The sequence below is a fragment of the Protopterus annectens genome, chromosome 3.part0 (assembly GCF_019279795.1).
Source record: "Protopterus annectens isolate FY-2018-M chromosome 3.part0, PAN1.0, whole genome shotgun sequence".
NCBI classification, from domain to species: Eukaryota; Metazoa; Chordata; order Ceratodontiformes; family Protopteridae; genus Protopterus; species Protopterus annectens.
This window is the reverse complement of record NC_056731.1, coordinates 307755193-307782048: the sequence shown is the minus strand read 5'-3', so window position 1 is coordinate 307782048 and position 26856 is coordinate 307755193. Positions and strand designations below refer to the sequence as shown.

The window sequence follows — 26856 nt, the reverse complement described above, 5'->3', positions numbered from 1 at the left end:
GACTTTACCAGAGAAGACATGACACTAGGGACTGTGCAGCACTCTCCCATATTAGTGAGGACCAGATCCAGTATGTGTGCACCCCCAATCAAAGTACTGATAATTTGGTTCAGGGAGTTTGTGTTCTGTGCCTGCATGTTTGGTGTCACATATGATTCCAGTTACAAGTGGTAATTAAATTTGCTCATGAATATGGTTTTGGGTTGGATGGTGAGTGTTTCCAACAAGCTTAAATACATGTTATGAGTTTCCTGGGTCATAGAGTGGAACCTATAGCTTGCAAGGAAGTGGCAAAGGATTTTGCCTATGTTGATTTGAACGTGGAGAAGCTAAAGTGCATTGTCCTATTTGAGGTATATTTATTTTTGGGCTCTATATTATAACATCAAAGTCTTACAACTTCGAATGTTATAATATCGACAATAGAAATGTTGAAATAAGCGAAGCTGCAGAATACAATACTTTCCTAGGAAAGTATTCGTGGCATTTCTGCAGCTTCGCTATTTCCTCGACTGTGGAGCGAAGGTTATGTACCGGGTTAAGGTAAGTGTGTGAACGAAGGTGAGTGTGTGATTGGTCGCGGGTTAGGTGAGTTAGGGTTAGGGCGTGGGTCAGGTAAGTGTGCGATTGTGTGGACGTGATGGTTAGGGTGGGGTAGGTGAGTTAGGGTTAGGGAGCTGGTAAGGTGAGTGTGCGATAGTGACACACCTTAGGGTTAGGGCTGGGTTAAGATAAGTGGATAGCTAGTGGTGTATGTATGGTTTAGTGTAGGGTTTTGTGAAGTGTGTGTGTGTGGATTATTTATGTTGGTGTGCTTGTGTTGTGTGTATGTTTGTCGGAACAGCAATTTTTTTTCCTGGGAAAAAATTTGCTATTCTGACTGTTTGGTTTTCTGGTGTTTCGCTCTACTGGGTTCGATATTATAATATTCGAAGTTGTAAGACTTCAATGTTATAATATAGACCCTTAGTTTTGATAACTCCACCTTTAGTACCCATCTGTATAGTAGCTGGTCTAAATGTGTGGAAGATATAATAGCCTTGCACTGCTGGTGTGCTCTCCATGGCTTTAAGCCATGTCTTAGTGACTGCAAGGACATCAGCATTTTCTAGGGTGAGGAGAGATTGTAGGGAGTAGAGTTTCTTATATAGTTTCCTAGCATTCAGCAGTAACACCTTTAGATTTTCTTGGTTTTGATTTTCTATGTCAGATGTACTTTCAGTTTGGTATTGCCTAAAAAGGCACTATGGGGGAAGAACATTGTTTTAGCCAATATTCAAAAGCCTAGAGGGTAGAGGTGCAGATCATTCCTGGCAAAGCAGTGTGGTCTGTTGACCATCTCCTTCCATACTGACAAATATTGCACCCCTTTAGAATGACACCAGAAACTAAGCCAATTGTTAAAGTCAGTCATTTTCTGTTCGTATTGTGGCATCATCCTTGGAGAAGGTAAAATGTTGCTCAGGGCTAAGCTCATATCAACCTGGTACACATATTCCGAGAGCTTCATGATGTCTCTCTTCATATACACTATGGAGGTAGGTCTTAAGTCATTACACCCACAAGGACTATAATTAAGTCATTCTTCCTTAACTCCACCCATTACCTCTTCTTCATGAGATACTAGAGCCCTAGGTATTTTCTCCAGCCAACGTCTTGGTCTTTAGCCTAGTCTCTGTTGACCTGAGAGCCTTCTCTAACCACTGCTTGCAAGTTGACTATGAACACCAGTGATTTATGCTGGGAGTTGACAGTTTCACTGGGGCTGACTTTGCAATCTCTGATTCTACCCTATGGCATTTTCTTACAAGGAGTAAGTCTACATGAGTTGCATGTTGACCACTCTCTTATGTGATCCTGTGATTACTTCTCATGGTGAACAATCAAGCCATTTGTCAGACAGAAGTCTAGAATGGCGTCTCCTTCTTTATTCTTGTTGACTTATCCATGTCATATAGATAAAATATTTTTTATGACAGTTGAGCAAAAATAAGCTGTTGGTTAAGCAGTACAGAAATATGCAGAATAGTTGAACCAGATGGTTCTTGTTTGCCATCAAAATCTAAATGTTTATACAGGGATCATAATATCAGTTTGTAATGTAAGACATTGACAAAGATATGGGGAGCATAATCAGGGCCACAAAGAAAGGAGAAGCATTAAGTACAGATACAAACATAATATGATGCCATAGTCAGGGATCTAGGAATCTATGTCAACTAACTGTTCTTTGATCAGTACATACCCACTATTATAGGGAAGTTCTTTTTCCATTGCACAGCTTATATCTAACAGTATGGCTTCCAGGTACAGAAATATAATTACTACACTGCACTAGGTTCTCATTAGGCCAGTCATTGAATACAATATCCCTTTTGGTATGTACCTGCCCAAATACTTGGTGCAATTAGAATGATCACAATGCTTTATCATTAAAAAAAAAAATCAGTGGTCTAAATTATAAAAACACATCAGACTTTCTCAATGCTTTGAACCTCTTCTTGGTACCATACAGAGCACTGAGGCGACCTTATGTTCAGAACCTCAAAAGACCCTATCTGCCTTATGCAAAACCTGACCAAAGGATCTCAATCTCTTATGCAACAGAAACAGGACATGTTGAAGGGATAAATATGCATCCCAGAGAATACCACTTCTAGGGAAGCATCTCCCATTATACATAAACCAAAGTACCTTTCTTACTCTGTTCAAATGTAATTTGGAAGACTGGATGGGAATGTATAAATTCACCCCCAGTTCAGCATACACATTTCTCGAGGAAAGGGGCAACAAGTGACTATCCCAATATATCCTTGTTCTGCTTGGCTCTGAGTTTATCATACACAAAATATAAGAGTTAAAAAACTACCATGAGAATGTATGGCTTGGCTTAACATCCTTATAGATCAATAGCCTTTATAAGTATCTATGAAAAGATGTTATGTACTTACCATAACGTGCTCTCCATTTTTATTCTTCCTCAACCATTGGGTTCTGATCCGACCCTCGGATCTGGCACGAATGTTATTTTTGCTTGTGGCCAATAAAAAGCTCTCGAGCTCCTCCCTTACCCATAATGTACCAACCCCTAACATACCTCAGATCTTATTTGCTGATAGACATAAAGTAAAAAATATTATTAGAATATTCCTGATAGAAGAAGCCATTATCTGGAGCTCAATATAAGGATCAGTGGTGTCCTTATAAGTTCTCATTCCTCCAGAAATCAATTGTGAAACAGGTTGGAAGTAGGAGGAAGGGGAGTTGAGGAAGAACGAAAATGGACAGCACAGATGGAATGTTATGGTGAGTACATAAGTTCTTTATCAGATGTTGACAATTTGTATTCATTTCTCAGCCACTAGGACCCGAAATCACATGTGGATGTTAAGGAAGGATATTCCTGAGCACAGATGAGCCAAAGGCTGCTCTTCCTCTTGAGACCAGATCCAGTTTGCAATGAGTAAAAAAGGTATGAGGACTAGCCCAAGTTGTAGGTGCACAAATGTCATCCATGGAAGCCCTAGACAGAAACACTGAAGAAGCTGCCATGGATCTACTTGAATGGGCTCTTAAAGGTTTTGAACACAAAAAATAAACATGTTACCGATCGGTAAAGGTTGATAAAGTACACAAAACAAGTATAAACTAAAAAATAAATACAAAATCGACCAACACAGCTGTAGAGCAAAGTAAAATGATAATTTATTCAACAGACGTAAGCACTTTCACAGCAAACTGCTGCTTCATCAGACTTTTGTGAAATCGCTTATTTCTGTTGAATAAATTATATTGTTTTACTTTGCTATACAGCTATGCTGGTCAATTTTGTATTTATTTTTTTGGTTTGCCTTAAAGGTTTTGGTAAGGAAAGGCCCAACTTGCTCTAGACAAAAGATATACTATCCATCAGCCATCTGGCGAAAGTTACCTTTGCAACTGATTTACCCAATTTAGAATCTGCAAAGAAGACAAATAATTGATGTCTTTCTAATTTCCTTTGTTCTATGTAAGGAAAAATGTAATTGTCTGTGAACAAACAATAAGTGCAACATATATTCACCTTTGTTTGCAAATTTTGAAAAAAAATGGCAAATTAATGGCCTTGTTTATATTAGATTCTGACACCACTTTAGAAAGGAAAGAAGGACTGATTTGTACTAATTTATAAAGGAAAGAAGGATTGATTTGTAATTGTACTCTAGCCCTATGAAAAATCAAGTAGGGAGGTCTAGAAGACAATGCTTGAAGTTCTGAATTTTTTTACTAGAGGTGATGGGCACCAGGAAGATAGTCTTCCAGGTCAGGAACTTAAGATCACATTTTGCTGCTGGTTCAAAGGGCGAACGTATCAAGGCCTGCAGTACCAAATTTAAGTCCCATGGGGGAGATGGATCTTTATAAGGAGGTCTCAAAAGAAGGGTACCTCTTAAGAAGGTCTTACAAAGTTTAGTTGAAACAAGGGCAGAGTTCTCAAATGCAATAAAAAAAATAGAGATGGCTGCTAATTGAACTCTAAAGGTTGAGGTGCTAGCTTCTTCATTGAAAATTATAGACAAAAACTCAAGGACACTTTGTACAGGGGCTGAAAAGGGGTCAATATGTGTCTGAAGCTTCCAAAACCAAACATCTTCCATTTACTCCTGTAATGTTTTCTTGTAAAAGCTTTATGAGAAGATAAAAGTATATGACTGACAGGGGTTGAGAGCATGGACTGATGGCCATTAATGGAAGTGGAGAAACCATGCTGTTAGCTTTAGGTTTACGATATCCAGGTGAATCATGCATGTCAGGTGAGACAGGACGTCTGGAATCAGTTCCAGAATCCAAGGTTGGTAAATTAGATGAGGCCAAATAAAGGGTAATCAAATCTATCGAGGCCAGTAAGGTGCAATGAGGATGACTCTGCTCTTCAACTGGAAAAGTTTCTGCAGAAATCTGGGGATCAAGGGACTTGGAGGACACACATATAAAAGACAGGGGGCCAATCATGTAGTACAGCATATCTCAGTGGTTCCCTCGGTGGAGGAATTAGGGCAAAGAAGTTGCTGCACTTATTGTTCAGGGGAGATTTAAAGAAATTGCAGCAAGGCCAGCCCCATTGGTGAAAAATTTGGCCATGTTCAGTTGAGAGACCACTCTTGAGGTAGTAGTTTGGACCTGCTCATTTTGTCAGCTATCATGTTGGACTTTCCCAGAATGTGCATTGCTATTAGAAAATGGTTTGATGAGATCGCCCACTGCCACACTTTGAGGGCCTCTCGACACAAGGGGAAAGACCTGGTTCTTCTTTGTTTGTTGATGTATCAAACTATATCCTGCCTTGAGATTTCCTGAATTTCCTGACTGACATCCATCTAAAGCGAACACTTACTATCCCAGTGCTGTACTGGTCCCCTGAGCAGAACCTGTACTAACACTCAAAAGAACCAACGTGTATGAACCTTTTTAGAAAGTTGTTTGCACATCCAATAGCAATATTGTAATACTATGTGTGCATGCTAGCAGCCTACCGCAGAGCTCACTCAACCTGCTCTCTCCAGTCCCTTAACCCTCTTAGGTGTCTAGCCCTCCTCTGCTGATAACTGATCTATCCACTGGATGGCAGCAATAACCTACTTTTAAATACTTTATTGTAAAGTAAATCAAGCTACTAGATATTTGTCTGTCCTACTTGCTCTATTGCCCATGCCCTACCTTCTGTAGCCTCCCTTCTCCCCCTCAATCTCTCTTAGCAGAACTGCACTTTACTCCTGAGCCTTGCTGCTCTGTGCTTACTACTCACCTCACTGACTGTTCCTCGCTGACTTTCTCTTCCATTTCCTTATTTCTGACCTGCTCCGTTCACCCTGCGGGCTCACTCCGCTCCACTACCCTACCCCCAAACTCCACTCACCCCCCAGTGATGTTACATTTATTCTCCTCCTAACATCCCTCACTCTCCCCACTGACCAATCCTCAACACTTTCCCTCCACCCCACCTGCCTCTCACTACCTCACCCCTTTCCTCCTAAGTCCCTTAACCTCCTCTCTATTACATCCAACAGGCCCCACCTATCATGCACTCTCCTACTCCTAAAACCTTTATTTCCACATCCATCCTCATCCTTCTTCTACTTCCTCTATACCATGCCACCTCCTATACTCACTTCCATCTACACCCTCCGCTTCTGCCTCCCCACCTCCCCCACACAAAACACTTCCACAACATCTCAGCCTCTTTAGTTCCCTCCCACCCTTCCCTCCTCTTCAAAGTAAAACTTCTCCCAATCACTACTAAATACTACAAACCCAGACCTTTTCATCACCAGACACTTCTAAGTACAAACCAAAACAACTTATTCCTTATCTCACTTACCTCTGCTTAGCCGGTGACATTTACCCTAATCCAGGACCAAACTTCTCTCCTACTAACCACATTAGCTCCCACAATAATTCCACCAATAAATACCTCAAATTCCTCACCATCAATGCCCAAAGCCTAAAAAATAAAACAACCCACTTTCATGCCTGAATCACTCACAACTCATCTGACATTGTAGCCATCTCTGAAACCTGGCTAAAACCTCACATAAGTGACTCTGAATTCCTTCCCCCTGGATTTCAATCACTTTGATCTGACCGCCTAAGTACTTGAGTTGGCAGTGTCGCACTAGTCTACTCCAACCAGCTGGCCTTTACTCCATATCCTAATCTCATCCCTTCTTTCAATAATGCTGAACTTGTAGCAGGCCTTCTAAAAATTAACAATCATAAAAGCATCTGTTTCATTTCCCTCTATATTCCTCCAAGTAACAACACCAACACCCTGGAAGACATCCTGTCCTGGGCCTCCTCAAATATTAAACCGGAAACCTACATATTGGGTGATGTAAGTATAGACTGGAACAAAATCAATAACCCTAACCCCACCATGTCAATCAATCTATTTAACTACACTCAACTTACTAACACCATCACTAGACCCAACAAAACCAACCCCGCAGGCTCCATACTAGACTGGATCCTAGTATCTCATCCCAATAAAGTGATACAATCTGGTGTCATACCAGACCCATTAGGAGACCACCTCCCTGCCTTCACCCATCGAGCTTCCCTCACCTCCCCACATTCCCACCAGTTTATCCACACTTAGAACCTCTCTAACTTTAACCCTACTACTTTCTCTGATTCATTCAGGAATACCAATTGGAACCCCCTGAAAACTCTTCCATTAGACTCAGCCGTTGACATTTTCAGTTCAACTTTCTTAAACGTCCTTAACTCCCTAGCTCCAGTAAGAACAAAAACAGTAAAAACTAAGACCACCCCATGGCTTACCAAAGACACCAAAAAGATTATGCTACAAAGAGATAAAATCTGGAAAACATACCTCCAAACTAAACAACCAGACATCTTACTTAAATACACACAACTAAGAAACCTTGCCAAAAAACAAGTTATCAAAGATAAAAAAGTCCTACTACATCAAAATGCAAACAAATCATGCAAAAAACCCCAAACAATTTTGGAACTCTATCAACTCTCTCCTTAGGCCAGGTACTAAAAACAATCCCTGCCCCGACACCAGTAAATCTGACCTTGAAATTGCCTCACTATTCAACACCTTCTTCACCACTTCTATTGCTGAGCTAACCAAGACCTTTACTAACAACAACCCTCACCCCCACCCCAACCAAACATCCTCTCCCCCTTCTACTTTCGAACTCAAACCCATCTCCACCTACCAAATAAAGAAACTACTCTCTAAACTAAAGCCTTGCTCCAATGCCCCCGACGACATTCCCTCCTCCTTCTTAGAAATAGCCTCCGATGGTATTGCTCTCCTTATTAGCAACCTGATCAACAGATCCCTACTTGAATCCTATGTACCCAAACCTATGGCGCTCTGCATATATTCTTCCAATTCACAAGGATGGCAAAAACTGTAACGTATCTAATTTCCGCCCCATAGCCATCCTTTCCCCTCTCTCTAAACTCCTTGAAAAATGCATCCACCTTCAACTCAAGCCATTCCTTACCAAACACCAGCTACTCTCTCCTACCCAACACGGCTTCCACCCAGGACATAGTACCAACACCGCACTTCTCTCTTTCTTACATACTGTCAATTTAGCCCGTGACTCCAGTAATTTAGCATCCTCAGTTCTGCTGGACCTACCTAAAGCTTTTAATACCATCTCCCACACCCACCTTCTAAATCATCTGTCTAATCTCAATCTCTCCCACGAAACTCTCTCCTGGTTCTCCAGCTATCTTTCCGACAGGTCCCAGGCTGTCAAATGGGGCCAGGGCACCTCCACCTTCCATCCTACCCCCGCTGGAGTACCCCAAGGATCCATACTTGGCCCAGTTCTATTAAACATCTTTATTAACAACTTTTACAAGGCCATACCCAATACTAAAATTGTTCAATATGCTGACGATTCTACTTGAACTGCTGCGCCTCCAACTTAACAGATCTCCAACTACTGACACAAACAGCCTTCTCAACTACTGAAAACTGGATGCTCCAAAATCACCTCTCATTAAATGCTAACAAAACTAAAATCCTTCTATTCTCTCCTTCTAAGACCTCCCCTATTGATAAAAACTCATTCCAAATAACCAGCCATAACAACTCCATTTTAGAGGTTGTTCCCTCCTCCAAACTTCTTGGTGTAACCATTGATGAACACCTAAAATTTAATACTCACGTCCAGCTAAACATAAAGAAAACCCACATAAAACTCGGCCTACTTTATAGAAACAATCACTTCCTCTCTCCTGCTACCAGACTAACTCTTGCCACTACTTATCTCCTTTCCTCTCTACTGTATGGTGTCCCTCTGCTTACTAATTTATCCTCCTCACTATCCTCCAAACTAGAAGTATGTTACAATAAAATCTCCAGATTTGCTACCAAAGCCAAATCTTCCTCTCATCACTGTTCCTCCCTTACTCATTAAACTGGCTTGAATTCCATAACCAACTTGACTTTCTCCAAATCACGACTGCCTGTAGACTACTATTCACACCTACCAAGTGCCCTGCATTATCCAATATCCTACAACTATATACTCCCCATAGAAGACTTAGATCTACCCACCAAAACCTAATCACCATCCACAAACCCAAGCGCCCAGCTGGCCAACTTCTGCTTTCCTTCACCTTAGCCAAAAAATGAAATGCTCTTCCCTCCACTCTTAGGACCTGCGATAACCTCGAAAACTTTAAAACTCTTCTTCATTCTCACCTTTACTCAAACAGGAAATGCAATTGTACTCTTCACCCTATACCTCTCAAGGTCTCCTCCACTTTTACTCCTGGCTGACCTCTCACCTAGCTAACCTTGCTCATTTGTATTATATATAAATAACTATACTGTAAAATCTAGCCTCAAAGCCATTTGTCTGTCTTTTACACCTAAACAAAATTGTAATTGTTTGTTTCATTATGAATGCTACCTGTTTATTTGTCAGTAATGCAAAGTTTCTTAGTAATTATTAATGTAACTATGTATTGTTGGAGCTTTTCTCCCCGGGCCTCCACTGAAAACGGGCTCCCGAAGCCCAGTGGACCTCCCCGGTCATCAAACTGGAATAAATAAATAAATAATAAATAAATAAATCTTGGAAGACCTGCAACACTAAGAGCACTGCTGTCATTTCAAGGACATTGATATGAGTATTGGCCTCTTTGGTGGGCCAAGTGTCTTGGACTGTTTTCCCCAGGAAGTGCCCCCACCCAATCTAGGATGCATCTATAGTCATTATGGCCTTGGGCTGAGGGAGAATGAAAGACGGCCTTGCAGAGCTTGGTCTGATCAAGTTCACCACCAAAGGTATTTCTTGCATGCCTGAGTGATTCTTATTTGGGCAGACGTGTTGGTAATGAACAGACCATTATGTTGCTAACATCCATTGAATCTTGCTACAGGAACAAGGATTATAGCTGCCAACATTGATTCTAAGGCTTGTAGAATCAATCAAGTTGAGATTGTGGTACTGTGAATTATTTTTCTGACCTGGAATCTGATTATTTGCATTCTTGAGACAGGAAGACAAGCTGTCACTTGATACCATGTTAAAAACTGTTCTTATGAATTCCAATGTTTGAGATGGTCCTAACTGGGATTTGTTGTAATTTATAGTTTTCCCCAGTTAGAAGCAAGTCTGGAGTACCTGATATCATGCTCTTATTAATAGAAGCCTGGTTGGGATAGTAATGAGCCAGTCATCCAGGTATGGAAACACTTGGAATCCCTGCAGTCTAAAGTGAGCTGCTATCATTGCCGTGCATTTGGTGAACACCCTGGGGGTTGTGGTGAAGCCAAAGAGCAGTGCTCTGAACTGGACATGACCATCTCCCATCCAGAAGCATAGATACCTTCTGGATTGTCTGTTCAGTTTTAGATAATTATACGCATCTTGAAGGTCTATCAAGCAAATCCAGTCATCCTTGCACAAAAAGGGCAGAATGGACCAAACTGTAACAAATCAAAACTTTGTATGTCAAATTGATTTGTTTAAGTTGCTGAGATTCGAAATCAATCTCCAGTCCCCTGTTTTCTTTGGCAGTACAAAGAATCCTGAAGTAAGTTCCAGATTCTATCTAGTTTGGTGGGATCTCTTGGATGACTCTTTTTTTTCCTAGTAGCTTTTGTATTTCTAGTGTTGCTGCTTTCCTCTGACTGGGTGGAACATCGGGAAATTTGTATACAGATGGAGTTGTCAGGGAAACGGGAATTATATAACCTCTGGAAATAATCCTCAGCACCCATGTATCTTTTGTGATGTCTAGCCAGGCTCTCTGGTGCAGGGATAATTGACCTCCGATTGCCACCACAAAGGGACAATCAGGCTTCCTTTAAGGAGAGCTGACAGGGTCTGTCAGAGAAGGAAAATCTAGACCCTTAATTCTGCGGGCCTCCTCTGCTGCATAGGTGACATCTTCCATTTGAGTTCTTCCCTCTGCCTCTGGGAGAAGTATCTGCACATGGATCTTGGAAATGATCCTGGGACTTTCTGAACTACATCTTTTAACCACCATGTTGATTCCTAGAGAAGGCTCTTTGAAGGGTTGAAAAATGCACTCCCACTGCAAAGTGGTCTCTCCATTTTGCTCACACCTGGAGAGTGTGTCCTATACCTTAGGGTCAAGCAACAAACTGCTGTCAAAGGGTGTATTGATGAATGAGGACTTGAAGGGCTCCATAAAATTACACAAGCACATCCAGGCATGCCTCCTGATGGAAATGCCTGAACCCACTGTCATTGAAGTACCTTCAGCTGCATGAGAGATAAGAATAATGGATGAATTAGAAATGGATTGTAGGGTTGCCAACTGTGAGACCACAGATGTTTGAGTCTTATCAGTAGCACTCTCAGAAAGGGATTTTGACAACTTCTTTATCAAGTCCCTTTGTAGCCTTGTAAAGTTTGCCAGGTAGATCAGTGACCTAAGGGCAAGGGTCACTGAAGCATACACATGCTTCCCAAATCTGTCTAAAGCCCTAGACTCCCTGTTAGGGGGATGGACAGAGGAACTCTGCTCAGCAAGTTCCTTCTTGGTGGTCTCGATAACATCCATGGGCACTCCCTTGCTCCAAAATTACCTTCCTATAGGTGGTGCCAGAATCTGATCTGGTCTTTTAGAGACTGGCTCAACTGGTTCAGGTTCCTTCCACACCCACCTAGAGATCAAGTCAATAAGCTCACTGGCAGTTGGAGTTTCCCAGGAGGTAGACGGGGCAGACCCAATGGACTCCAGGAATACCAATTCCTCTGGGGAAGGGTTATCGGTAAACCAACCACCCCTCTGCTTAAGAATCTCAAGGATGTCTCTGAATGATCTTGGGGACACTTCCACTTCATCAAAATCAGTAACTTCAGTGATGGACTCCTGAGGGGAGTCCAAGTGCCTCCTCTTGCACTTCTTCTTTCTAGGGACTTCTTCAGTGAGGTGCTCCAGAGAAATATTGGAAGAAATTGCTGGATAGGTTGGACACTTTGGGCTGGCTGTTTTGTGGTGCAGAATGATGGGGCTCAAGGCGCAGAGACACTGGGATCTAGAGAGAAGATCTGAGGGGGTAGGAACTGTCCGTCCTGCCAAAGCAGAGAACACTCTCTCCTCCACTTCAAAGGCAGAATGCTTCAGGGAGAAGAAAGCCAATGCAGCTGAGAAGCCATGTTTTTGCTCCATCAGCAGCCCCTGTTCTGAAGGCAGTCTACCGGAGGTGGAGGCCAGAGCCAAGCTGTGCAATGCTGAGGCTCCGAGGGAAACAGACAACTCCAAAATCTTCAGCGTTGGCTCTAATGCTTCGGATCTGACAGTGATGTATCGGCTCTGAGAGTTGTCCAGCTCCAAAACCATCAGAGCTGGTACACTCAGAGGCAGCCTTGGAGCCAAAGATACTAACATCTTCAGATCCGATCCAGATGGTCCTGGGAGACTCAAATTCAAGGGTTCAGAAATGATAGGTCAGATCAGCGGAGTCGAGATAGGTGGAGTAGTACAGACAATGGCTTCCTGACCAGAAGGTGTGGGAGCTGGGAAAACTCCCATCTGTATCTGCACAGAAAGAAATTTGCTCAACATTCTGTCCACATCAGCCTTGGTCAGACTTCTGGACATTCCCTTGTAGACATTGCAAAGCTTGCAAGTATATTAGACATAACAACACATTCATCCATCCACTGTCTGGAAAGAGCTATTCATTGAAACAATATGCTGATCGTTTGACCAGCAATATTATATACTTGGCTGACTCTATGCAATGTTGTTCATTTTATGTCAGCAAAATGAATTGTAGATTGAAAGACAGGGTGTTACAACATATGTCAGCTATATGTACAGCCAATACACATAACGCCCTGTATCAGCATGTAAAGCAGTACCCTGGGCAAGTATTTTCTTTTATGCTTTTACAGGTTATTCATCCAACCAGGAGGGGGGGGGGATTTGAGAAATATAACAGAATGTAGTGAAACTAGATGGATAATCAATATGGGTGCTGATAGAGCACCTGACCTGAATGGTGTCATTCCTATCAAGCCTTTTTTAAAAAAGAGGAGGGCTATTTACTGAGTCTTTGATTGGCTGTTATGTATTTTGAAAGGTGTTTATAACTTTGTATGTTGTCTGAAGAAGGGTTTTGTAAACCTGAAAGCACTAACCTACTGCTTTTTATTAAACTACTGTTTTTTTATCAGCCTGGTGGTCTGGATCATCTGTTTTTGCTGTTGGATTCATAGTACCAGAAAAGTACTCTACAGGGTATGGGGCTATGGAGGGGGAATACCTGGTCCTGGGCAAAGGGCTCAGATCTGAAGAAACCTTTCTTGATTCTGACACCGGCTGAGCAGGAGCAGTCTTTGGATTCAACTTATGTTTTTTTCTTGGTGGTTCCATGGTAGGATCCGATGAGGGAGCCGTGGATCCCGAAGGCTAAGAAGACTTGGTTGAAGGCTCCTTTAACCTAGGTTTGGGGGGCTGAGCCCCAGAAATAGCCTCTGAAAAGGATGAAGGAGCAATCCTTTCAAGATTAGTTTATTGTTTCTATCCATGACTGTTCGTGGGTTGAAGGCCTTACAGACTGAATAATCTACTTGAAGATGGTCTGGGCCAAACAGTATAAACACAAAGAGTGTACATCGGAAAGAGGCAACTTATGCCTGCATTTCTGGCACTTTTAAAAGCGTTTATATCACGCTATTGAAAGATGAAAGTAGCGAACGCTATTTCATTGAACCTAAAATATCTAAACCACATAATATCGAACATTCAGAATAGTGAATTTTTTCCTTGGGAAAAAATTCGCTATTCCGAAACACATACACACAACACAAGCATACCTAAAAAGCATCAATCCACACACATACAGTTATAATCCTACAACTAACCCTACATTAAATTGTACATACACTACTATCGATCCACTTACCTTAACTCAAACCCTAACCCTAAGGTCCGTCACTATCGCACACTCACCTAACCCGAGCCCTAACCCTAACTCACTTAACCCGCCCCTAACCCTAATTCACCTAACCGGCGCCCTAACCCTAACTCACCTAACTTGCGTCCTAACCCTAACTCACCTAACCTGCACCCTAATCCTAACAACCACACATTTGCACACTTACCTGAACCTGACCCATAAATTTCCACCACAGCGCTGAAAATAGCGAAGCCCCAGAACCGGCCAACCAAATTCTTTCCCTAGGAAAGAATTTGGTGTTCTGCAGCTTCGCTATTTTTAGCGTTCGTTCAAAATGGGTCGATATTAGAACATTCGAAGTTTTAAAACTTCGATGCTCTGATATAGATACTTTTAAAAAGCCAGAAGGACCTTTTTCAGGCATTATGAAAATAGCAAAAGGGAAGAATAGCAGAAGAAAGTTTTTATTTTTTTACTATTAAAAGTAGAGACAAACAAAAATTACCAGCAAAGGTAAGTAGAACTACATCAAAGGGTATAAAAGGGGAAGGGGAAAGAAACGATTACCAATTGTGGTAATAAAAATACCTAAAAGTGTAAAAAGGTAGGCTTTAGATATGGAAAAGCAACTATTATGTAATAGGAAGTAAAAGGAAGAAATAAGCTTATCTATATGCTGAAAAATGCTCAAGAGTTCAAAGTGACCATGTCCAAATGTGAAAGTGGCAAACAAGATCTTTGTTATGTTTGGGGTTGGTGCATTATGGGTAAGGGAGGAGTTTGAGAGCTTTTTGGTGGCCATTAGCTAAAATAATGGCTGAGTTGGATCCGAGGGTCGGTTCCAAACCCAATGGTTGAGGAAATACTGAAAAGTGACAATATCAGATACCTATAAATCAATGAAAATGCATGGGAGCACATGCACCTATGCCAAGTCATTGTTGTTAATGAGATCTACAGGGGAAAGATGCAGAGAATTCTCTCATGTGTAACAGAATAATGCATACTCTGCCCTTCAAAAGACACTCTGGGTTCTATGGTAGAATGCAGCCCTGGCTCCTGTAGGGTCTTACAATGTGACATAAGTTATAAAGCAAATGGAGGGAAAATGGATCTGGGGTCCAAAATAGAGTCCAATATTATCTGTATCCCCAATGAGACTGCATAGATACGTTCAGTTAAAAGATTACATATAAACCAGCTTAAAAGAAATGTAATTTCAAAATATGCAACTTACATTTAATTTTGTATTTTATTTCTTTAGTTATGAAGTTGATGAATTAATATGAGTAATAATATCAAAAACAAAGTAACATGTCAAGTTCTATAAGCAAACTCTGTAACCACAAATATGTTTTACGTACCCTGTGAAAGACATGAGAACATGAAAGCAGCACCTGTGTCACAGAGAAAAGAATATATTAGTCATATTGGTATGTTAGCTTATAAATATGACTGCTGTAGAAAGAATCATTGCAAGTTCTTATACAATATCATTGCGATACACATTTCTCTGATCAAAATGCTTATCATTGATGTATTAGCCTGTGTAAACTGAATAGGTACAATAAGTATTTTTTCAGTATAGCACTGACACGATTAAATTAAATGATCAAAGCCAAAACAACGTGTGTATGTGCAGTCTGTGATAAACAAATACAAGTTAGTGAAATGTAACATACCTACAAATTCTTAATTTAATAATTATACCAAACAACCACAAATGTACACACAGACACACACACACACACACACACACACACACACACACACACACACACACACACACACACACACACACACACACACACACACACACACACACACACGCACACACACACACGTGAACTACTACAAGTACTACAGTTATACAATCACACAGGCATAGTTAGTATTGAGAAACAAGTGGTAAGACTAAGGGCCGGATTCACGAAGGCTTGCACGGAGTCTAAGAGCAGTGTAAGCTGGCAGACAGCCAATATGTCCGCCGAGCGATCCAGCAACAGCCGGCAGGGGGCGTGCATGAGAGCTCCTAAAACTACTCTTGCACGACAGTGTCATGTTATACAAATTACCTCATTTGCTGCTGAAAGCTATGCAAATGAGGTAATTTTGCGATCCAGGAAACACTAACCTGTCCGTGGAAGAGTAGAGTTATTTACAGAAATGTACTCCTTTGGTAATGGAGTACCATTCTGCAAATAGCAAAACGGAGCTATGACAGCTCCAAATAAAGGATGCATCCAGTTGAGGAAGCATGCCAATGGCCAAATATAAGGCCATTGGCATTTTGATCGGTTGAAAATTAATAAAAATCAATTTTTTTCCCCGATCTCCGATGTTTAAATGTAGTGCAGCGCCACATAAACGTGCGGCGCTTTAAAAACCAGAAGAAAAAAAAAGCCAAAAATAGGCATTCTTATTAAAAATATTCTTCTGCCATGCAGGTGAATGGCAGGCTGAAGACAACATGGCTACTGAGTAGTGGTTGCTAAGGGGGGAAGCTCAGTTCGAGAGATGTAACAAAGCATTAGTAGGCAATCCTATGCAAATGAGGATAAGGATAGTGAATCACAATTTTCCCTGGCATGTTAGCCATGTCCCTGGAGTGTAAGTGTAGGAGTAGGGGAGTAGTAGAGTAGAAGACAGGTGACATCATGAGGGGGTATGTATGAAAGACTGTAAGCTCATTGGAGCAGAGTGGCTTGTGTTTGCTGTGAGTTACTCAGGATTGGAAGTGGTGTGTCTACAGTTGTTTAACTGAAACCCAGAAACCGAAGGTGTACGCCGTGGATATCACTGAATTTTCTTGCAAACGTGCTTACACCGTGTGTGCGCGTCTGTAAACCCGTCTAAGCCTGTGTACACGCATGTGCACCCGCCTAGCCTGTGTAAGCCTGTGTGCGCATGTGTGTGCATGTTTGCGCTTGTTTGTGCGGCGCTGCCTCCTGTGGAAACAGAAAGGGAAAAGGAAGGAAAAGAAGTAGTACGTAGTTAACCAAGGAGAACTAGCAGAGCTGCCAGGTGAAATCAATCAGAATCAGCCAATTACACAGGCAGTACACTAGCCCAGCCCAGCACTTAAAACTCTGCAAACAACATTCCCCCATGTTTTTCTCAGAAACACTGCAACACTGCAGTATACAAAGAGAGTGAAGACTTAAAAAGCTTAACTCAGACAAAAAAATGTTAGGGGCTGCCATTGCTATTATAAGGCAACATGTGCAAGATGCTGAGGGTGGTGCCATTGTGAATGCTGCTGAGAAACCCAAAGTGAGGAGACGGAGAAGAGTGTACAGACCCAGGGTAACCCACCAGGGGCTACATGAGCTGGAGATAGTGGAGCACTATAGAGTGGACAGAGACCTCCTCCAGCAAATTGTTGAGCTGTGCAGGCCATGCCTCACACACAGAACCAACAGAGGGGAACCCATCCCAGTGGAAACCAAGGTATGTGTCGGCCTAAGAATACTAGCAACAGGTACTTTCCAGAGACCAGCTGGTGATATGATGGGGATTTCACAGGCATCAGCATCCAGGGTACTGCACCAGTTCCTGAATGCTATGTCAGCACATGTCGGTGATCATGTATATTTCCCCAATTCCCGTGAGGCATTGGCCAGCAATATGCATCTCTTCCAGCAAATAGCGGAATACCATGAGGTAGTGGATGCAATTGACTGCATGCACATACACATCAAAGCACCAGCCGGTGAGCGGGGTAGGGCCTACATCAACCTCAAGGACTTCCCCTCCATCAACTGCCAGGTCATGTGCAATGCCCAGGGCATAATACTGAATGTGTGTGCTGGCTGCCCTGGAAGCTACCACGATTCCCATATCTGGCACCTGATGCAGCTGTACCAGACATTTGCCAATGGGGACATCCCTGACGGTCACCTAGTGGGGGATGCTGGATATGCACTGGAGCCGTGGCTGATGACACCCATCAGAAATGCACACACACCTGAACAAGAACACCATAATGAGGCACACGCACAAACACGAAATGTAATCGAGTGTGTGTTTGGGATGCTCAAGTCACAGTTCTGGTGCCTGGACACATCTGGTGGAGCCTTGCAGTACTCACCAACTACATGTACCCATACTTGTCCAGTATGCCTTGGCATAACCCTGAAAATGATACCTCTCTCTGACTCGCGCATAAAATAAAAGGGATGCCTAACTTGACACTACCTGTTTTCAAACATGTATAGGGAGTGTACCATGTGCATCCGACATAGGCAGCCCTGCAGCACCACCTGAGGCATGATTGCTATGTTTTAAGCAATATAAAGCAGTGTTAAGCAGCTTTTACCACTATTTTATATATGTAAACAAAACTGCCCACGCTAACTAGCGCAACGTCAGGCAACATTGAGCAATGTTGGGCAAGGTCGGGCAAAGTTGAGCAAAGTCAGGTAAACATGCTCATATTTGCAGTACTGTTCCTTAAGCAGTCTGGTCTGCCCATCATGAAAATAAAAAGCAGTGACAGGGCTCGAACCCAGGATACTGTGCACTATAGTCACATTACTGAACCACTAAGTCATGATAGCATTACACTGGCACAGACACAGCAGGACAATTGTACACTAATGCAAACACAAAGAAATGCTGTATCATGACCCTAAAGAGGCATATGGGTAACCTCCCCCACAGGCCTATGCAGACAGAGAACATCAGGCCAGGAGTTGTGATGTGGGTTGGGTAGGCTATGAAGTCGCAATTTAATATACGTGACATTGGATGCTAAGACCCATAGTACAGTAGTATGCTTCAAGCCAGTACGATAGGCAACAGTACAGACTGAAATGGTGTACCTTACATTGCAGTGCAGGCCTAGCAAATGTGTATAAGTGTCAGGTGAACCCCTCATCCTATGTACACCCACAGTAACAATCAGGTGTGCCCCCGGATAGAAATGTACAAATAATAGCTGTCCCCCCTGTATGTAGACATGTTGATAAGTCTATGCAAAGTGTTTCATGGAAGCCCTGCAGGCACAGCATGATCCCTGTTGAGTTATGACACAAAGTTGAGCGCTGCAGTAAAAATACAACTTAATTGTCCACACACATATAGTATAAATGTGTATACCGGGTGTGCTCACACACTTCAACAAATGTAGTGGATTTCATTCAGCAACACACTGAAAGGTCATACTGGGCATGTTCACACACTTAGGCCATGTCTGAGTACAGCAATGGGCCACACATATCTGGCAGTTGCATGTTTCACCCCAGGAGCCTGATACTATTCACCAATCCTGCCTTGTGCACACAGTTATATGAAAACAGACACATATAATATATTGGAACCCTGTCATAATCAAACTATGTACCACAAGTACTTAAGTTGTTCACAGAAAGTGAAAAAGCAAAGAAGATCAATAAACCTGCAATCAGTATCATCAACAAGCAATGTGCACTCCAAATATTATCTAATACATGTTCTGGCAAAAGAATCTGTGAAGGCGTCCATAGAGAACCATGATGCTTCCTTCCGCTATGTCATAAATAGCAATGTATACTCATATATGTCCTGAGTCAGTGCAAACTGTAAATGACTGACATTGCCAACATTGTGTCAGACAGGCTCATACATACATACCACCCTCTCACTGACAAAAGGCCCTATCATCATACATGGAGACTGTGAAAGCACAGATATCACATATATAATGGGTAAACAGCTCCCTACAAACCTGAAAACATGGCGTCTATGGGATTACATTGTTTCCCTAGCTGTGTCATAAGTGAACTCCAGAACAAACAGAGCCTGCACCTGAACAGTCTGTTGAGACTCACCCTCTGTACAGCATATGCAACTGTTGAATGTGTTACAGCAATGTTTGACACACTCCCCAAGTATTGGTGCACAACAGAACATGGGAACTATTGTCTTATAAGCCTATTAAGCCTGATCTGCAAGGCCATGGAGTCCATCATGATAGAACTCATAAACAGAGCTATTGGGAGCCTACAAACACCCAACCCTACCAATTACGGTTTGGTCATGGGCAGATCATGGTTCCCAAACCTGCTAGACTGTTTACAAGGCAACCACCCAGGGCATACATCAATGAAATGAGCTACACACATCCCACATAGACCTTGAAAAGCCCTTTGCCAACATCCCAGACACATGTTGTATCCACAAAATCAACAACCTGTGCATAAATATGTCTGTCATCTGATGGATTGCCAACTGGGGCATGGATAGATCACACAAGGTAAGAATTGTGGTCTCCTGTACAAGCTGGTAACAACTGTTGTCCCCCATGGCTCAGTCCTGGGACCCCTCCTGTCTGGTGTATACTTTTCAGAAATACAGTCAAACACACGAGGGCTATGTTTAGCAAAGTTTGTGGATGACTGCCAAAATGTTGTCATAATCAATGTTTGGGACAACAGAGACATCCTTAAAAAGGGTCTCAGTCAGACAGATGTGGTGTCAAAAGTATGTCCTCGAGCTAGAGTCATACAAATACCACATAGGTGCCAACACCCTAAATATGGAGGTGATAATAAAGGATATATGGACAAATGTGGATAGTCATCTGTGCTTCCAGAAACACATTCACAGAGTGGTCAGAAAATCATGCTATGTGTTCACACAAACTGCCAAGGTCTTTGCATGTAGGTCAAAGGAGGTTCCCTCTATTCATCAGTCATCAGACCCGTCAGAGAGTACCACAACACACCTGCGATGAATCTGACTAGGCACCTTCAGCAGCTGGAAAGACCAATGAAGTAACTCAACAGGAGGATTACTGGCCTCAAACAGTTGCCCCATGCAACAAGACTGAATTTAACTCAATCTGTACTCTGTTGCATACTGTCTACTCAGGAGATCTCTGCCCAACAGACAGGTCCAAGTCATGGCAACACTCAGATCTGCTCTGAGTTACAGCTCAATGGCACTAAATATACAGACCCAACTGATATTGCCAACATCCTGGAAAATAGGATCAGTGTTAACCTTACCCCATCTCACCCATGAAAGAGCACATCTCTATAATGGAAGACTGCAAAGTTGCTGTCATCACGGCTGCACAGGTAAATAACACTCTCCAAAGCCAGTATCACAGCATCCATGTGACCAGATAACTTCCCAGGCTGTGTTCTACACAAACTACAGAACGCACAGGCTCCACATCGATGTACCATGTTCAGTCATAGCCTCACCTCAGGCTTTGTGCCTGCTGAATGGTGCTCAGCAACGGTTATCCCACTACACAAGGGTGGAGACACCACGGACCACAGGAACTAGTGCCCCATTAGCCTGATGAGCCTGCTCTACAAGGCCATGGAATGGATCATCATACAACTTATAAAAAAAGACATTGGTAATCTCCAAACTCTGGACCACAACCATGTTGGGTTTGTAAAGTGCAGATCATGTCTCCTAAACCTGATAGATGACATTGAAGCAGTCACCAGAACCGTAGACAAGGGTGAGGTGTTTCGCACAGCCTATGTAGATCTTGCCACGGCTTTCAACACCATCCCACACTCTGGAATTATAGATAAACCCACTAAACTAGGTATAAATTGCGATGTCACAAGATGGGTTGCCAACTGGCTTACTGACAGAACACACACTGTGAAAGTAGCAGACTCCAAGTATGACTTTGGACCAGTGACAAGTGCAGTACCACAGGGCCCAGTCCTGGGTCCTGTCCTGTTTTGTATCTACTTTTCTGAAGTAAACTTTAACATGGAAGGTCTGTGGCTAATGAAGTTTCCAGATGACTGCAAACTAGGAGCCATAATTGTAAATACTAAAGATGTGGACATCCTACAAAAGGGCCTCACTGAGACAGATGGCTGGTGTCAAAGCCATGGGCTCAAGCTCAATGCCAAAAAGTGCATTGTCCCCTTTGGTAAAAACTCTGTAGCCATGAACTATAACATAGGCGGCAGTATACTTAACAATGAATGTGTGATAAGAGACCTTTGGGTCACAGGTGGACAGTGGACACACCTGTGATAATCACATTCCCACAGTAGTCAGGAAATCCTTCTATGTGGCACACCTCATCACAAAAGGTGTCTCATGCAGAATAGAAGAGGACATTGTTCCCCTCTACTCATCACTCACTAGATCCATAATGAAGTACAACGCCCCTTTTGCTATGTACCTCACAAGACGTACAACAACTGGAAAGCCTGCAGCAATACCTCACAAAGAGCATTAGCGGCCTGAAATACATGCCATACACAGACCATCTCAAAATGCTCCAGCTGTACTCTCTCGCATATCGCCTACTCAGAGGTGATCTCTGCCTAACATACAAAGCTATGTCAAACACAGAGTTGTTGGACATGCTCCACGTAAAACACTCACAATTCCTCTGATCTTCGGACCCAAAACCACGAGTGAAATACAAAAGGAAGGGGTGTATCCATTTACCTTATGGATACCCACACCTTTAGGTTAGTGGCACAGCATGAGACCTTGGAGACCATGCAAGTTCAACTAACATTGGGCAAAGCTGCTTAACAGATTGTAGCCTGCTATAGATCACCTACCTTGTCTCAGGAACCTCACTCAGTATTCCTAAAAACAGTGGAAAATATAAAGGTCCTATCAAACACCATTATATGAGGAGATCACAACTACCCAAACAATGAGTGGGAGAATTACTTGTGTACAATGTCCTTTGCCCAATGTTTCCTAGAGTTTAAAAACTCAAACACTCTGGAACAGCTTGGCACCACGCCCACTAGAGGTGACAACATACTGGACCTGATCATCACCAACATGGGATACCAGTGTTCCATGACAGAGATAAACCCCTCGCTGGTAATATCAGATCATAAAGTAATCACACTGGACATCCACCCCCCCCTCCCCAGTCAAGAAAACCACTGTGAAGGCATTTTCAAAAGCAAACTGCACACTTCCCAAGACCAAAGTGGAAAGTTCCAAAGCCCCCTTGCTATAGGATAATGCTATACAATCTGCCGAATCATTTACAAGTGCATTCTATGAGCATCTACAGGGATGACGGATTCAGGGATCGAGACATGCCAAATAAAACCAAGATGCACTCCTCTAAAAACAAAAAAATAATCTGGTGGTCGTCGCCCATAAAAAAAGCTATACAACAGAAGGAGAAAACGATCACATGATAGAGCAAACTTCACAAAAGGAAAGGCATCACTGATCATTATTAGGAAGACACAATGATTGCTCATAAAATAATCCAAGGCCAGTTTCTAAAGACAAATTGCCAAGGAATGTAAGAATAACAACCACAAATCCTTAGTTAGCTATACCAAACATTTATGTGGCAACTTCCAAATATGCTGTCAGCTACTGACAAATGGCAAGAAATACACTGAACCAACTTACATTGCCCACATCCTGGGGGACAGGTTCAGTGCAAACTCCACCGCCATCACCCCCAAAAGGGCCTGTGCCCATCCCAGAAGAATGCAGAGCACCAGACTTCATGGACATGCAGGTAAAGACAGCCCTCTCCAAAGCTAAGAACACAGCATCAATGGGACAAGATGGTGTTCCAGGCTGCGTCTTACACCAGTCCTAAAAGGAACTACACCATCACCTACATTCACTGTCCAGACTCAACCTTACCACAGACTATGTACCCAAAGAATGGCATACACCAACCAGGTCCACAAAGGGGGTGCCACAACAGAACCTGGAAACCATTGCCCTATAGGTCTACTCAGCCTGGTCTGCAAAGCTATGGAGCAAATTATCATAAAACCCATAAACATAGACATTGGAGACCTGCAGAGACTGGACTCTACCCAACATGGCTTTGTTAAAGACAGATCCTGCCTCCTAAACCTAGTTGACTCATTTGAAACAGTTACCAAGGACATAGATGGAGGTGAAAGTAGTCCACACAGCCCACATGGACCTCACTAAGGACTTTCAACACCATTCCCCACTCTGTCATCATGGACAAGCTTACCAGCTTGAACATTAACAGCTATGTCACAGGATGGGTGGGCAACTGGCTCATAGATCAAACACACATGTTCAGAGTTGTGGGTGCCATGTCCGACTATAAACCAGTCACAAATGGCATCCCACAGGTCTTGGTCCTGGGACACCACCTGTTCAGTAGATACTGCTCAGAGGTACAGGCAAGCACGGGAGAAGTATGACTAAACAGGTTTGCAGATGACTGCTAACTGTGGTCCATAATCGACTCTACGGCTGACACAGACAACCTCCAGAAGGGTCTTACAGAGACAAATACCTGGTGTCAAAACAATGCCCTCAAGCAGAATGCCAAAGAATGCATAGTCATCCCCTTTGGATAAAACAAAGTGCATACAAATTACCACATAGGTGGTAATCCAGTATGTACGGAGAAAGTAATTATGGCTCTGGGGACCCAGGGAGATAGTAAACTCTCCTTTGATGATCACATGGCCAAAGTGTTTAGAAATTCCTTCTATGTAGCCCACCTAGTGTCACCTAATGTAACCCACTTTGTCTAATTTAATGATATCATCATCCTACAAATATACCTGTGGAAAGAAGAACACACAGTAATGAGTATAGCGCGTTGTGTAAATGCGTACTCCTCTAGTATCATAAAGTCGTTAGGTAGGGGTTTGAATCCTGCACTTGACAAGTGTGTATTTGTGTGTGATCTCCTTTGAGAGGAGCAACCTTTTAGGAGACTACTAAAACACCTTAAAAGTGGTATACTTATCTTTGTCAAGTCTGATGATGTCACCATCCTACAAATATACCTATGTAATACAAAAACCTCCCGTAATGTGTATAGGGTGTCGTGTTAATATGTATTCCTGTAGTATCATAAAGTAGTTAGGTAAGGGTTTGAATCCTACACTTGACAACTGTGTATGTTGGTGTTTGTGTGTGATCTCCTTGGAGAAGAGCAACTTTTGGAGAGTAGCAAAACACCTTAAAAGTGGTATACTTATCTTTGTCAAGTCTGATGATGTCACCATCCTACAAATATACCTGTGGGACAAAGAACTCCCAGTAATGTGTATAGCGTGTTGTGCTAATGTGTACTCCTCTAATATCATAAAGTAGTTAGGGAGAGGTTTGAATCGTGCACTTGACAACAGTGTGTGTTTGTGTGTGATCTCCTTGGAAAGAAGCAACCTTTTTGGAACGTAGTAAAATACCTTAAAAGTGGTATACTTATCCTTGTCAAGTCTGATGATGTCACCATCCTAAAAATATACCTGTGGAAAACAGAGCTCCCAGTAATGTGTATAGCACGTTGTGTTAATGCATACTCCTCTAGTATCATAAAGTAGTTAGGTAGGGGTTTGAATCCTGCACTTGACAAGTGTGTGTTTGTGTGTGATCTCTCTTTGAGAGGAGCAACCTTTTAGGAGACTACTAAAACACCTTAAAAGTGGTATACTTATCTTTGTCAAGTGTGATGATGTCACCATCCTACAAATATACCTATGTAATAGAACAACCTCCAGTAATGTGTATAGAGTGTCGTGTTAATGCATATTCCTGTAATATCTATAAAATAGTTAGGTAGGGGTTTGAATCCTGCACTTGACAACTGTGTGTTTGTGTGTGATCTCCTTGGAGAGAAGAAACACTTTTTGGAGTGTAGTAAAACACCTTAAAAGTGGTATACTTATCTTTGTCAAGTCTGATGATGTCACCATCCTACAAATATACCTGTGGAAAAGAGAACTCCCAGTAATGTGTATAGTGCGTCGTGCTAATGCATACTCCTCTAGTATCATAAAGTAGTTAGCTAGGGGTTTGAATCCTGCACTTGACAACTGTGTGTTTGTGTGTGATCTCCTTGGAGAGAAGAAACACTTTTTGGAGTGTAGTAAAACACCTTAAAAGTGGTATACTTATCTTTGTCAAGTCTGATGATGTCACCATCCTACAAATATACCTGTGGAAAGAAAAACTTCCAGTAATGTGTATAGCACATTGTGGTAATGTGTACTGCTCTATTCTCATACACTAGTTAGGAAGGGGTTTGAATCCTGCACTTGGTGAGTGTGTGTGTGTGTGTGTGCTCTATGTGTGTGACACTGTTAGTCAATGTGTTGTGGGTTTTGCTTTTACTACTGTATGACAACAGTATGTGCATTGCACATGTCAGGTAGCTGTGTGGCAAATACATATACGTACATGTGACCTCAATTATTTCATAGGTGGGAACCCTGCTTTCTCCATGAACACATCTGTCATCTTTGCCAGAGTGTGCTGCCACTTTCCAGACCTTAGGTCACATCTGTATGTTTGTGACAAGCCCAGCCACTGCAGTGATCCCTGGCCTAGGTCATCCGTGTCACACACACTCATTACGGTTTCTATTGAATAGTGTGAGTGAGGGTTTATGGCTGAGGTATATTTCAGACCTGTTCAAATGCAGCAAAATCTGTCAATGATGGCTATTCATTATAGGTGTAGAACAACCTTTGCGGATATGCATGCAGACCCCTTATTGCTTATGTGATCCACCGACGGATTTCAAAATACCTTTGGAACTGTGATTACCAAAGGAGAGATGACATAACACTTGGCTGCATGTACATATTGGTACCTGTTCAACATGTTGGTGACTACTACCTATGTGGTACTGTGGGGATACTATGTTTTGTAAAGGTGGATGACTATGCTTTACTTGGCTTATAGCTTTACAGCATGGGTTTGACAACAGGTATCTGTCTGTATGATACCCTTTTGCAGGATGTGTGTGTCATCTGGAGAATGCATTATAGGCCACAGTATGCATTTCCAGACATGGACGGACATATCCCTACTGTGAATGTTTGTACCTAAGAGAGCTATATGCCATACAGGAGTGGTCTCAGGAATGAGTGCAGGTGAATACCACTGGTTACTGGCATAGTATAGTACCTGAAGGATCCAAATGTTACTGTGTGTCCTACATCTGTGTGTCAGTTGTCAAGACATCATCTAAC

The 26856-nt window shown here is 42.4% G+C and overlaps 1 protein-coding gene across 2 annotated transcripts in view; it reads right to left on the bottom strand.

The window, feature by feature from the left end:
- Positions 1-26856, bottom strand: part of RNF32 (ring finger protein 32) — a 1105278-nt gene that overhangs the window by 579331 nt on the left and 499091 nt on the right. For both annotated transcript variants that reach the window (XM_044064786.1, XM_044064787.1), the window contains exon 5: positions 15283-15315. In XM_044064786.1, coding sequence (XP_043920721.1) covers positions 15283-15315 — 33 coding nt within the window. The remainder of the gene's footprint in view (positions 1-15282; positions 15316-26856) is intronic.